The 15,000-nt window shown below is 42.0% G+C and overlaps 1 protein-coding gene across 1 annotated transcript in view; it reads left to right on the top strand.

Moving 5' to 3' along the window:
- alg3 (ALG3 alpha-1,3- mannosyltransferase) overlaps positions 1-8,764 on the top strand; it is a 41,977-nt gene extending 33,213 nt beyond the window's left edge. The window contains exons 7-9 of the mRNA XM_084332883.1: positions 2,001-2,076; positions 3,798-3,943; positions 7,545-8,764. Coding sequence (XP_084189009.1) covers positions 2,001-2,076; positions 3,798-3,943; positions 7,545-7,728 — 406 coding nt within the window. The 3' untranslated portion in view covers positions 7,729-8,764. The remainder of the gene's footprint in view (positions 1-2,000; positions 2,077-3,797; positions 3,944-7,544) is intronic.
- The last annotated feature ends 6,236 nt before the right edge of the window (positions 8,765-15,000 follow it).

A 15,000-nucleotide genomic window follows, 5' to 3' on the forward strand; every position in this document is an offset into this window, starting at 1 on the left:
GGTTTTAAGCCATAAATATTGAATACAATTTATTTTTAATAAATAAATACAACAAATTAAAGGAACACGCCGACATTTTGGGAAATTAGCTCACCGTCTTCTCCAGAGAGAGACAAGAAGATAGATACCAGTTTCCTCTCTGTGTGTGTTCAGTAGAAAGCTATCTGGCTGCATGTTAGCCTAGCTTAGCACAATGAATGAAAGCGGACATGACCGGGTAGCCTTCGGGAGAGGTGTTAGTTGGGCAATCCTTAGGCTACCCGGTCATGTCCGCTTCCATTCATTGTGCTAAGCTAGGCTAACATGCCGCCAGATAGCTTTCTACTGAACGCACAGAGAACGCTAAGCTATTTTCCCAAAATGTTTGCGTGTTCCTTTTAAATGCCCTTTTTAAAATGAAAAATAGTGCTTGGAAAAGTACTTGAAAGTCCTTTTTTTCAATGTCTGTGGGCACCCTGGACGTGTCGGCATCGTAGACTAATGACGGAACCTCTGGCACCGCGGGCGTTTGTCTCCGAGGACGGTGGTCCCAGAGTCCTGGAAATCCAATCGATTGAGCACATTCACACGGCGGTCATCTTGCTCTTAATATCTTGCTCAGGTTCGGCATTCCTTTCTACCCTGTTCCCCTACCTCGGTGGGAACAGGGTGGAAAGGAATCTCAACCTGAGCATGACCTAAGAACAAATTGGCCACTGTGTGAATATGGTCAATGGAGAAATTATTTATACCAGAAGATGCTTTATGGTTTTTGGAGATGTGTTTGAGCAGATTTGAACAGAAATGATGCAGCCGAGTTATATTTAAATTTTTCATTTCAACCTTTATTTAAAATTGTAAGCTTCTGAGGTTTCCCCTCATTTACAGAAACGACGATTGTACAAAATGTAACCGGTACATAATACAAACAATATTCACAGAAAATTAAACACCAGAGTAAAAATAAAAAACGTTTAAAATAATTTAAAAAGATCAGCTAAAACAGTTACAGGTAGTCACACAATGTTCACATCCACACGTACACGCTCACTTTAAATAAACAACTCACTGTAGCACCCACTTTAGACACTTTAACACACTTTATATTTATTGGTAAAGAGATTGCACTACAACTCATACCTCATTGCACCTTACCCTATGTTGTACCTCATCCCATTTCTGCATTGTACTGTATTGTAACTCAGTTAAAAAATAATTCGACTATGTATATTGAACACTTGTTTACGTACTTGACTTTCTATTTTATACTTTATCTATTTTTATCTAGCACACTCTCAGGAGCATAACGGAAAAAAGCATTTCATATAAAAGTATTCTGTATTTTTGTATGACAACTAATAAAGAAACTTGAACTTGAACAATGGTCTGAAATCATACGTTTAAACATACCGAGGGAGAATCTCCAATTTCAGAGAGAGTTGGAGGACATTCCATGAGTTGGAGCAGGGGTTCTCAAACTTTTTCATACCGTGACCATTTTATTTAGGAAATCTTTTGGGGACCCCACATCGTGTAATTTCAACGTGGAATTAAGGAATATCAAAATAAAAGCACACGTTGTTGAACTTGATCATGCATATTTATCAGAAAATGTAATTACAGCACTATGTTATCAATACACAGTTATAAAACAAGGCATATTTAGCCAAAATATGTTGTCAGAACATTAAAAAAAATATATATATATATATATATTTTTTTAATTATTATTTTTTTACTTGCCAATGCGCGACTCCACTGTCACCTACCCGCGACCCCAATTTGGGTTGCGACCCATAGTTTGAGAACCACTGAGTTAGAGGCATCAAAGGAGAAAGCTGGGCGTGTCATTACTGAATTAGGCCCTTTACACACAGGGAAGGTGTAATTGAATACACTAAATCATGAACAATGAGTATTTCGTATATACATGCTCCAATACAGTAGTATTTGAAACCACCCGTTCTATGATTGTGAAGAATAATACCTTTTTTTTCTTTTTACTCTTTCTTTCCTCGTAGGCCCGGAGAGAACATTCTGGAGCTGGTGAAAGAGCCGAGCCGGAGGAAGATCCCTGCTCAGAAACACACTGCTGATCATATCCTTCACTGACCAGTTTAAGTTTAAGTTTGTTATTTATTTTTTTACCCAGGGGCACATTAACACTTTGGGCGCCAGCCAGTCTAGCCATCTTTGTACTCGGTGTGCGAGTACTGTAACACGCTACTATTTCCAATTCAAAGGTATATAATAGGTATTATGTTTTATCATGAATGCATGAAAAGGGGGGCGGGTTGTTTTTTGATGCTTTGATCGTCGGCAACGGCATACGTATGTTACATAATGATCGTTGCGAATCATTGTTGGATCAAAGTAGGATTGATGTCATATAGTCCTTACCTTTACTAAAGAATATTCCAATTGTCTGATCGCGATTTCCAGTATTGGTGTCCATCAGGTCCCTGACATGAAGTGGCACAAGATATGCCTCAAATGTGCTGAACGTGTTTCGCTAGTGGTCGGATGAAGCGATTCACTTGGCTCGGTCTAAATTTCTCTGCCCGGACCATATACAATGTAACACACAGTGTGAAATAAGGTTTCAAAGGGTGGGCGATACTGCCACCTAGCAGGATGCGGCCGGTATTGCACTTTTGGGATCTCAGAATGATTTCCTATGGTAACACTGAGGTCCGTGAACCTGTAATGAATTAAAAAAATCGAATAAAAGAAAAAAACTACCAAAACCCGATGAACATCTTCAGTTTCCACATCAATGTAAATGTGCCAGATTTGAGCTATATTTACATTTAGTCATTTAGCTGACGCTTTTATCCAAAGCGACTTACAAGTTCTGTACGACAAGTCATCAGGAAGGGCACAACTCTATCAGCTGAGTAACAATGTTCATAAAGTGTTGAGTGTTACAGTGTAGGTTAGTTTATTAGGACAAGTGCATGACAATAAGGTTAGTTAGGGTTAGATTTTTAATTTTTTTTTTTTTTAATTCAGATAATGGTTGAAGAAGTGCGTCTTTAGTCGACGGCGAAAGATTGGACGGGTGAAAGGGTTAAAAGTCTACTCAAAACCCACTTCTACTCATTAGCATTTCCCGATTCACACTGACTCACCAAAAACAACAATTGAACATAACGATCACTTCCCATGGTTTGTAAGCTACACAGAGGCCAAAATACATCACATACGTTATCTTTAGGGATGTCCGAAAATATCTGTATCTGTTTAAAAAAAAGAAAAAAAAAAAAAAAAAAAAAGAAAATCATTTCTATAACCTTTATTTACCCAGGCAAGCAAGTAAGAACAAATTCTGATTTTATTTATTGTCAAAAGTATGCATAATGTTGTGTTAATTCCACAACAAGAGATATGTAATGTTAATTACCTGAAATTATTCCATTTTTGGGGGGCGGGGGAACCCTGCATGTATCGGTTGATATCGGTATCGGAAATTAAGAGTTGGACAATATCGGTATATCGGTATCGGTAAAAAAGCCAATATCGAGCATCCCTAGTTATCTTTGTGCGTTTATCCAAAGCTTTCTCTAAATATTCAGCAAGTGAACCCAAGGAACAGGACCCCCCACATATCCCAGGTCCGATGGGCTGTGTTTGTTGTAGAATATATTAAATATTATAGTTTAAATCAAAAACAAAAATCAATACTGTATATTTAGGAACAAAACCGCTAGGCCTCCCGTTGTAAACAACAGTGAAATAGTACCTTTTCAACCGTGTTGTTGTTTTTAAATGTGCCGTACAAATAAAGTGTGATTGGACGTGACCTTGACGGCGAGCCACAGACGGTGCTCATCCTGTTCACCTCCAACTTCGTGGGCATGTGCTTCAGCCGCTCGCTGCACTACCAGTTCTACGTCTGGTACTTCCACACCCTGCCCTACCTGCTCTGGAGCGGCGGGGTCAAGACCCTGGCCCACCTGCTCAGGTGAGGGACGTTTCAACTTTCAAGTTTGGTGATCAATAGGGAGGTGTAGTGGTTACTTCCTGGTCTATAGGGAGGTGTAGTGGTTACGTCTTTGCTGTTTTCCGTGTTCCACCCTCTGTCCAACGCAACGTATTTCCCCCCATTGCCCATTTCTAAATCGTCTCGTTTAAAACAAATAAAGCATTAACTGTAACTGAGGGGTTACAAAACCCTGACTGTATTAAAGATTGTGATAGATTAAACCACTGCTAGTTATGTACTTTAATTACTGGCCAGACAGTACATCAAATATAGATGGTGAACACCCACAAGAACACGGCATTGACACAGAAATACTATTGGAGGGTAATTTATTATTATTAGGCAACATTAGGTTACAGAATGAGAATTAGGGTCGCGCTTGTATGGCGAAGAATATACGTAAAGTCAGTCAAGAGCATGAGTCACTAAGAATAGCAGGAATCCTACGATGGGTCTAAGCTGACGCCACCTGTTGTATAGTAGCAATTATATAGGGCAACACCGGTACCGACTGGAGACAATGGGTTCCCTCCGGGGTGTAAGGCTTGGAGGGTAGAGGAATGTTCGGGTACTCCGTCTGACTCAATGAGGAATAAAGAGACTCCAGGTACAGGAGTCGGTTCTCGTAAACTCCCTTGATCAGCAGCAAAAGCAATAGTTGTAATCCGAATGCCCAACAGCATTGATGACAGCTAGCCAGCCCCGTCCACGAGGCAGGCCCGAGTTGTAATCCTCACGAGGTTGAATCCCAAACGATAGTGGAAATCAACGATGCTCTTCTCCGGATACCACGTTCCAAATCAATACAATCCAACCAGTAATGGTTCTGCAATCTTGACGCCGGTGCTCCTGTGCACATACAATAAATGAACTACTATTTACTTCACATTAAACTAGGTCGAACTTGACGTTACTGCATTAAACTTTTACTATTCTATTCGCACATGTTCTAAACGCACGGTTGCTCACTTCAATGTTACCGAACTTGTCACACTGCTGCTTTAGACGAACTGAATGAACTACTGCTGGGCACACCTGCGCCGTATTTATTCTTAAGTGATTATCTAGTTCCAAACCTCAGTCCTTGTCTGGTATCAATACACTGTCTCCGGGCATGTTCTGACATGCCTGAAACTCGCCCATTGCACCTGTCTGAGTGCGAGACTGCCTGGAGCCTAGGGCGCTATTCAATAAGGAGAGCGAAATATTACTATGGTTTGGACGCAGGTAAAGGGATATACCGTGTATATATAAATAATATACAAAGTATATAAAACAATAAAGGCAGATTCTCAACTTTAATCTGGCCCTTCACAACAGCCGCCTCCTAATTAGTCCGCACCTAATTAGTTAAGGGAGACAGATTAATAGTCCAGTCAACTGCTCAATGTCTGTTGTGGGGAGTAGGGCAATCTACAAAGTCAGTGGGTCATGATCGTCATCAGGGGAGTCAGGGAGCCTCGGCAACTCTATCAGCCTCGCCACGGGTCGGGTGTAGGTCCGCCCCTGGACAATAACTTCTGCCGCTCTGACTTTTCCGTCGGCACCAGTGATCACTTTGCTTACGCGGCCGGCCGGCCACATAGCTCGGGGTAGTGACTGGTCTATGATCATAACGACTGTGTCCACTTTTAAGTTGTCCCTGTCCTTCACCCGCTTCTGACGGGCTGGACAGGATGGTAGGGAGCTTAGGAGGAAGCGGGCCCGAGACTGGTTGATCTGTGCTTGGCTGTGTCTCCACATCCTCCGTCTGTTCCTCTTGTTTGGTCTGTACCCCATCTGAGGAGGGGCCGGTTCCGGCCGCCCCATCAAGAAGTCGCTTGGGGTGCTGGGTTCGAGGTCAGCTACGTCGCTTGGAGCGCAGCTGAGGGGGGTGGAGTTCGGAACTCCCTCTTCTTGAGCCCACGGTTCTCTCACAGGCCTCTCGTCTAATGTCAATAGCCTCTCAACGGGCTGTACGAGAGAGTGGCCGGTGTCGCTCACCTTTGCAATTAATCATTAAAAAAAAATCGCCCAATTTGATTTCAACCAAAAATGCTTAGACAATAATGTTAGTGATAGAAGGGAACTCATTTTGTGCAAAAATGGAAAGCTTTTCAATTTCCATGCGGCACCTCCCTATTGTCATAGTAAAATACAGAATACTTTATCATGAAATGCTTTTTTCCCTGTATGAGCCCCTGAGAGTGTGCTTCATACAGTAATGGATAAAAAGTATAAAATAGAAAAAGTCAAAAGTACGTCAAATAAAGTGTTCAGTCAATATACATATATACAATACAGAGTAAAAAGAGTAATAATAATAGATAGATGAATGAATGAGAACTTTATTTAACAAATTGTAGAATGGGTACAGTACAGCTCAATACACACAATTGTTAAGGGGATGCAGACCAGAGAAAGACGTTTGTCTTGTTTACATCAGGGTCCCCCATTTATAAAGTGGGTAGATAAATATAATGTAGCGAGTGTGTACATGTGGATGTGTGTGCTGTGTAGGGATGGGTACCGAATTCGGTACTTTTGAGGTACCGAACCGAAACACGTCGGTACTACCGAGTATCGAATCAAGTGAGAAACAGAAAAAAAAAAAAAAAAAAATATTTTTTATTAATTTTTTTTAATTTTTTTTTTTACTTTTTTCTTTTCATGTCAACGTTCACACGCACAATATATGCTTACCTAGGATTTGACTTGATTCAACAACAAAGCAGTCGGAGCAATGACAAGCCGAAAACTGTCGAAATTGTAGTTATTTGAAGTTTGGATTTTCTTTTACGACTGAGGTAGGTAAAAAAAAATTCGACAGTTTTCGGCTTGTCATTGCTCCGACTGCTTTGTTGTTGAATCAAGTCAAATCCTAGGTAAGCATATATTGTGCGTGTGAACGTTGACATGAAAAGAAAAAAGTAAAAAAAAAAAACTAATAAAAAATATTTTTTTTAATTTTTTTTTAAAGTACCGAAAAAAGGTACCGTTGGGTACCGGTATCGATTCACAGGTACCGGTATCGGTTCAAATGTGAAAGGTACCCATCCCTAGTGCTGTGTGTGTAGATGATATGTTGTTACATAGTGTTATTGTCATAGAGCATCCTGATGGCCTGGGGATAGAAGCTCCTTCTGAGTCTCTCTGTACCGGCCATGAGACTCCGGTAGTGCTTGCCTGACCGCAGCAGTTCAAAGGAACGGCTTTTAACAAGGAGGGGAACTAACGGCGAGTGAGAGTTAAAGGTGGTGGACTGTAACCTGTAAAATCCATAGATTTAGGAGGTCCCCTAGTGGCCGTTAGCTGTAAAAATCCATAAATTAGCCGCACCGTTATATAAGCCGCAAGGTCGAAAAATGGGGGGGAAAGGCGCGGCTTATAGTCCGAAAATTACGGTAATGTAAAAAGGGTAGGCAATTATAAGCCTCGGCTTCAGCCTACACCTTTTCGGTAATTTTTTTTATTTAAAAAAAAAAAAAAATATCTACTACTATGCTTTGTAAACGAAGACCGAAATAAATTCATTCATTCGTACGCAGCGCTGAGCACATGTTTGTGTGAACTTGACCTTGACCCTTGACCTTGTGTGCAGGGTGCTGATCCTGGGTCTGATCGAGCTGTCGTGGAACACCTACCCCTCCACCCACTACAGCTCTGCCGCCCTGCACGCCTGCCACCTCGTCATGCTGCTGTCCCTGTGGCTGGCCCCGCCCCCGCGAGAGGAGGCCCCGCCCCCGGGAGGAGACGAGGCACCAGAGAAGGCCAAGCAGCAGTGAGCTCGCCCCCCCCACTGGACCCACCCAGTAGGCGAGCGGGGTCCGCACACCGTCCAACCCAACAGCCCCCCCCCCACCCCACGCTCTCTCCACCAGCCTAACCCCGCGACAGCCACGTAGCAGAGGGAGGGTCTCTGGGCTTCGAGGAGCCGCGGTTTGGCTGTTTAACCCTTTCACTACCACACTACAGAAGGTCAACCCTTTACTATCACACTACAGACGGTTAACCACCGTCTGCAGTGTGATAGTAAAGGGTTAACCTGCTGTAGTGTGGTAGTGAAAGGGTTAACCCGCCATCGCTTGGCAGTGAAAGGGTTAACCTTCTGTATTGTCGCAGTGAAAGGGGTTAACCGTTTGGTAGTGTGGCAGGGAAAGGGTTTTAAATGTGAAGGGAGGTCTTGTGTGTGTGTGACTGAAGCGTCGGTGTTAAAGAGACCCACGTCACGTGGTCACGGCCAAGCGGTTGTGTGTGGTGTCAGTCCCACGCAGTCTAGGGAGACGGAAAGAGATTGAAAATAGGGATTCTCAGGTTTCATTTCTCCGATCGATAGTTTGCAAAGAGTGGATTTCGTGGTAGGGGAGGAATCGTGAATGTTTTGCCGTGTTGAAAGATAAACTTAATGAAGGATTTGTTACATAGGTTATGAATCTTACTTTTTATTTATGTTATGACCTTCTGCCCACGACTTGTGTGTTTAAAGGTCACTCGTTTTGATAGCTTTATTATTAATGTTAAATATTCTTTCCGGAAAGTGGATCGTTCATTTTACCGTACATTTTGTCGTCTCATGAGTCCAGTCCATTATACCGTTAAGAATACCATTTTAGTATCACACCAGGGAACCTGAATTTCACACAAGCTTTAAATGTAGTACTTGCTTCCGATAAGCTTAGGGCATTTCCACTGGGCACAACAGGCGCGGTAGCAGTATTGACTTAAAGGAACACGCCAACCTTTTGGGGGAAATTAGCTTATTTACCATCTACCCTGGAGTTAGACAAGCAGATACCATTTTCTTCTCTGTGCATGCAGTAGGCTTAGGGAACAGCCGCACCGTTAGCCTAGCTTAGCGTCATTCACTGGAAGTAGGTGTGCCAGTGTAGCCTAGTTCCCAACAGTCACGAAATACACTCCACATACAACTCCAAAACGTTCCTGTAAACATGTTGCGACCTGTGTATTTACCATGTGGAGAAAAAAAATTACGTTTTCTTTTTCTAAGCAGATATATACTCTGAACTACAAAAGCCTGTTGATTTTTTTTAAACAGGGCTTTTGAGGTGATATCACTGCGCCCAGGCAGCAGTGGTTCGGCAATAAAAAAAAAAAAACTTTATATATTGTATATATCTGCTTGGAAAACAAATGTAAAAAAGAAATCTCTACGTGATAAATACACAGGTCACAACATGTTTACAGGAAAGTATTGGAGTGTATTTGGAGTGTATTTTGTGACTGTTGGGAACTAGGCTACACTGGCACACCTACTTCCAGTGAATAACGCTAAGCTAGGCTAACGGTGCCGGTGTTCCCTAAAAGCCTAATGCATGCACAGAGAAGAACAGGGTGTATGTATCTGCTTGTCTAACTCCAGGGTAGATGGCACATAAGCGAATTTCCCAAAAAGTTGGCGTGTTCCTTTAACAAACCGTTCAGAACTAAAGCTGTTGACAATCTTCTCCGTCTAGTTTCTGTTCCTCTAATGGATGTATCGTCTGTTGCGAGTGTAGCTCGACACTCGGTGCGATTTGAAGTTTAATGTGAACGGGAGTGGACGCTCCAGCTCGACTGAGATGTGGCTACAAGCGTCAACTTTTATATTTGACCGCGCCGTCGTCAGTCGACCCGTCGTTTTAAAAAATGTTTTTGTTTTATTTGCATGCATGTTTTTGTTACCGTACGTACATGATGACAAAACGGACTCTGGAATGATTCCAAATGTGTGTTTATTTTGCTGAACAATAAATGCATCTCTAAAGATGAATCAAAATCACTCAATTTCTTCCCAATTAACAGTTCATTACCACACACGTTTATTTATTGATTCACCCTTTGGCACGATTCATTGGTTTGTGAACTAAAATCAAAGTGTAAAGGCTTTTTTTTTTTTTTTTTGATGATGATGATGATGATGATGATGATGATGATGATGAAGGCATTGTGATTGCAGCATAATGTAGTAAAAGGTCACTTGGGTATGTGTCAAGTAAGGGGTCATAAAATATAAATTTTTACATCTCAATACTTTTTTTTTATGAAGCGGTGTTGACCATAGTCACACTGTGGTCATTTTGCTCTTATGTTATGCCCACCATGGGAACAGGGTGGAAAAGGAATCTCAACCTGAGCATAGCATAAGGAGCAAAATGGCTGCCGTGTGAATATGGTTAATTTCAGAAGCATTTGAAGGATCTTGGCATAATATGGCAACAGTTTTCTCTGTACTAACAACATGTACATGGTTTTAGTGCAGGGGTCTCAAACTCAATTTACCTGGGGGCCGCTGGAGGTAGAGTGGGTGAGGCTGGGCCGCATCAAATATTTTTATGGAAATGTATGGTTGAAACATGCAAACGTTTAAACGCACACACTAATAAGCATTGGAGGCTTTTAACCAGGGCCAGACTGGGGAAATCATTCAGGCCAGGAAATATAGTGCAAAATATAGCCCCAGTCAGGCCACTTTTTAAGCAGGGGGTCTGGGGGTCCCCCACCAGGAGATTTTGTGTTACAAAGACTTCATTTCCTGCATTCTGGTGCAGGAATTGTTTTATTTGTACCCTTTAAATGCCAGTGTTTGTGATGACATGACTGAAAAATATTTTTTTTGGGGAAATATATATATTTTTTTGTGTGGAAATCATCTGGGGGGCCGTAAAATATCATCCAGCGGGCTGCAATTGGCCCGCGGGCCGTGAGTTTGAGACCCCTGTTTTAGTGTAAAGGCATTGCTTATTGGGAGTGTTTCACAATCATAAGTGAAAAGTAAGTACAGTGACGACGGCCACGGTTACGTAGTTCAGAGAGACATTCACACTAAAAAAAAGAGTAGGCTCTTCCTGATATGATAATGTTATCATATCACTCGATATCGATAATTGTCGATATTGTTATACGTATAAAAAAAGTGTTTTTTTATTTAAAAAAAAATTTTTTAACAACAGATGTATGTTTATTTTGCAGGAATTCTTTGTCGTTGCCGCCATCTTTAGTGTTACATCCCCCCACACTCCAGTTCTCAGGCTGCAGCTGGTTTGAAAGCGAAAGTAAACCGGCTTCTCTGCTGGCTGTGGCTCCAGGGGAGTTGAACAGTTCTGGCTCTGCTCGTTTCTTTTCTATCTTTTGGTGCTTTTTTGGTGGACAAACCACTGCACATGTGCACCGTGACTCGTGACTGGAGTCTAGTTCTGCTAGCACACATAGCCTACTGTGTACAGATGGTTTCAAACTGTATTTTAAATGGGAAAGCAAACTAAATAAATGGACAAGAGAAAAATAAATCTCAATTTGGTCAGTATTGTCATTTGGACAAGCAAAGCCATTACTTTAAGGTCGCTTTCACATATAGTTTTGGTGGACTTGGTGCGGTTCTGGGGGTGAAGTTGCAACATTGTTGCATTCTTCATTTTGTTCGCCTGCTTTCACATAGAAATCTGTCAGGCGGACCGAGACCTTCTGAACAATGTCACGCGGTCGAAAAGGGCGCTTGTCTATTGGACAGTGGAAATGTGTGTGTGGCTGCGATCCCGTGTGTGCGCGCGCGCGTGTGTGTCTGTGTGTGGACTGCGGAGCCCTCCAGATCAGCGGAGCCGAGTTTTGACATGGCATTGATCCATTGTTCTATTGAAGCACATTACCACCATCCTCTCGCTAAACAACTTGTAGACCACTGTTTTTATGAGTGCCCACAAGTAGCTGTTTTATTAATAATATAATAAGCTGCGCGCCTCGGTAATAATAATAAGCCGCGTTTTTTCTTCCTTCCCAAGATGCACAGATATATAGATAGAGAGATTAGATGCAGTGTGCTTGTTTTGCAGTGAGTGCTGCGAGCAGTGGTAATAATAATCGATGAAGCCGAACCGAGACCGACGTTTTCAGGCGGACCAGAGTTCGACTGTTTGGTCTGCAAACCGAGTTCGACGCGCATTCACACAGACCCGAAAAACCGGACTATCGAATTCTGGTCCGAAAGTCCGGACCAAACAGCCCCTGTGTGAAAGCGACCTTAGTGTTCTCTAGTGCCTTTTGTCCGCTTTAAGGTGGTGGTATAAGTTAAAGGTTGTGGTGTCGAAGTAAAAAAAATCCGTGCGCGCTGATGCGGGCACCTATCTGGGCTAAGCCCCGGATCTCATACGATCCTAAATCCGCCTGTAACTGTGGCCATTATATGGTTTCATCATTTATGTTATTTCAGTTCAAGTGTAATATTTGAGAATGTATTTATGTTTCATTTCTTATTTTCTTTATTATTTAATTTGCTACAATTTATAATATATTCATTTTGACGTCTGGTCATATGTGGTGTCCCGTTAGGCTGCTGTTGTGTTGTTACATTTGGGTCTGATTAAGACACCTGCGAGCAAGCGGCAGGGATGTTGGGAGACTGGGACTCATTAAAACACCTGCGAGCAAGCAGCAGGACAGAGACGAGTTGTACAGGCTCTCTAGATTCGAAGAGTGTACGACTATGTGTAGTGTACCACTAAGACTGTTACCAAGAACAGAAGAACAAGACCCCTTTGTTATGTAGCATGCAGCCAACGAGGTAATTAATGTTTGTTTGTATTTTGCTTTTCTGATGTATTGTTTTCATATCGTGTATATTATTGTTTGTGTTGACCTGACGCAACGTATATGTTTCTGTTTAAGTTTTCATGGTGGATTGGAGGACCAAGCCTTGAATAAACCCGTTGAAAGGAAACCACTTGTGTCTGCAGTGCTTGAAGGAGTTACAGTGAAAACTCGACTGTTCATCGATGCAAGTGGGCGATGAAGCAAGTCCAAGTTTAAGGCCGGCGTCCAGCGGACCTTCCCCGACAATTGTTTGCTGCGCTGCCTGCGCGCCGACATCAAAGGACAGATGAGTCACAAACAATACGCACTACACGCATAAACACAAAGAAGTAAGAAGATGCACACAGTATAATGAGCAGCGTTTCAAGATAAAGCCATAAAGGACTTGGACATTATAAGTTAAGAGTGGTCAGGTCAAGAAGAGTGCTTTGTAAACGTTTCTATAATATATTTGACTGAATTCTAATTACTGTGGTGTGCGTGCTAAAAACGTTTTGACTTATTTGCCTATATAATTTAACTGAAGCTAACCATTTGTACACACATTAAGGTGTCAACGTTAAAGTATAAATATGTTTTCTGATTGAACACCCATTTCTAATTTAAAGTGTGTTTTGGAAATTGTAACCTATAAAAAGCACGTATAATTTATAGGTGAAGGCTATTATTGGCATCTAATATTTATGTTCCTAAGCGTTCTGAAGTGCTTAATATATATGTGGAGGTTATTTTGAAAGCCAATTGAATTAAGCAATTTGATTTGCTCGGAGAGTACTGCATTTAATTCAAATTTGAGTACAAAACAGGCTAAAGGTTTAAAGGTGTATTTACTATTTTTTCTTTACAAATTTTGGTCAATTTAAAGTAGTGATTTACAATGACAGAGCCAATTAGGCCTGCAATTGAAGTAGGGGACAGTGTTAGGGATAGTGCAAATTCCCAAGACCGACCTGAAGAAGGTCAGGAAGAAGGTGCTGAAGCCCAGCAAGAGGTACCAAAACGATCTCAAAGAACCAGAACTCTAACAGAGAAGGGTAAAGCAATGCAGGAGGATAAGATCAAAGCGCTTCAACAAAGATTTAATTACATTTACAATAAATGGAGGACACAAGTTAAATCTTCTAAAGGTCCGTTATCACAATCAACAGAACATTTGTCTAATGAGCTGCTTACTGATATCATTACAGATGTCACAGGTCTTTCTAATGATGTGCAGCATATTTATGATGAACTACGTGACATCTCAACTCCAGACCAGGACACGCGTCTAAGAGTGGATCTGTGTGCAGGGATTTCTGAGATAATTGTGTCCAGAGCCACATTTAGACTGGGGGGAAGTGTGTTAGAAGAAGGAGAGAAAGAGTGGCCAGAAGCAGGCTCTCTCTTTGACTCAAGCACCTATAAATCTGGTTCTGCCACTTCTTCCAGGAAAAGTGCTTATAAATCTGGTTCTGCCACTTCTTCCAGAAAAGGCACCTCAGTGCATTCAAGCAGTTCTTCTGTAAAGCGACGAGATGCTGTCGCTGATGCTGCTGCAAGCCAAGCTGTTCTGGAAGTGTTAAAAGAACAAGAAAAAGAACAATTGGAAATGCAGTGCCTAGAAGCAGAAGCTAAAAAGAAGATAGCTGAGCAAGAGGCAGCAGGCATAAAGCGTCGTTTAGAGCGTCGTTTAGAACAAGAGGAAGAGGAAGCTAAAATTAAAGCTCAACTGGAAGAAGAACATGGAGCTATACAAAGGACTCTGGAGGAAAAGCGGAGAAAGATACAGCATTTGGAGGCAGTGAAAGGTCTTAATGCAGCACGAGCAAGAATCCTTGTGTACGATCAAGTGGAGGCCACAGAAGAAGAGCGGAAAGACGTACTAGAACATGAGAGGGTAGCAGACAACAAAGTGCCTGCTCCCACAAGTCCTCTGTCCCTGTATACGTCTCCCGTACCACAAGTTGTGACCACCTCCTCAAATGACAGTACAGCAGAGCTTGTTAAGATGCTGGCAGGTGCTTTAAGTGCCAACAGAATTCCAATTCCTGAACCTTCATCATTCAGTGGGGACCCATTGAAATACAATGACTGGAAACTTTCCTTTGAAATACTGATTGATCAGAAGAGCATTGAAGATAAGGAGAAGATATACTACCTCCGTAGGTATGTAAGTGGACAAGCTAAGAAAGCACTTGATGGCTATTTCTTACTCGGAACCAAATCTGCCTATGTTGCAGCATGGAAGACTTTGGAGGAGAGATATGGTAATCCTTTTACAATAGCAAAAGCATACAGAGACAAGCTCCAAGCATGGCCCAAGATGGGATCTAAGGACAGCTTTGAGCTCAGAGAGTTTGCAGACTTTCTCAGGAGTTGTGAGGCTGCCATGGTCAACATCAAGGCATTGGACATTTTAAATGACTGTAATGAAAACAGGAAAATTCTTTTAAAGTTGCCTGATTGGCTAACAGCGAGATGGAACAGGATGGTTA

This window comes from Notolepis coatsorum, assembly GCF_963971535.1.
Source record: "Notolepis coatsorum genome assembly, chromosome: 17".
NCBI lineage: Eukaryota > Metazoa > Chordata > Actinopteri > Aulopiformes > Paralepididae > Notolepis > Notolepis coatsorum.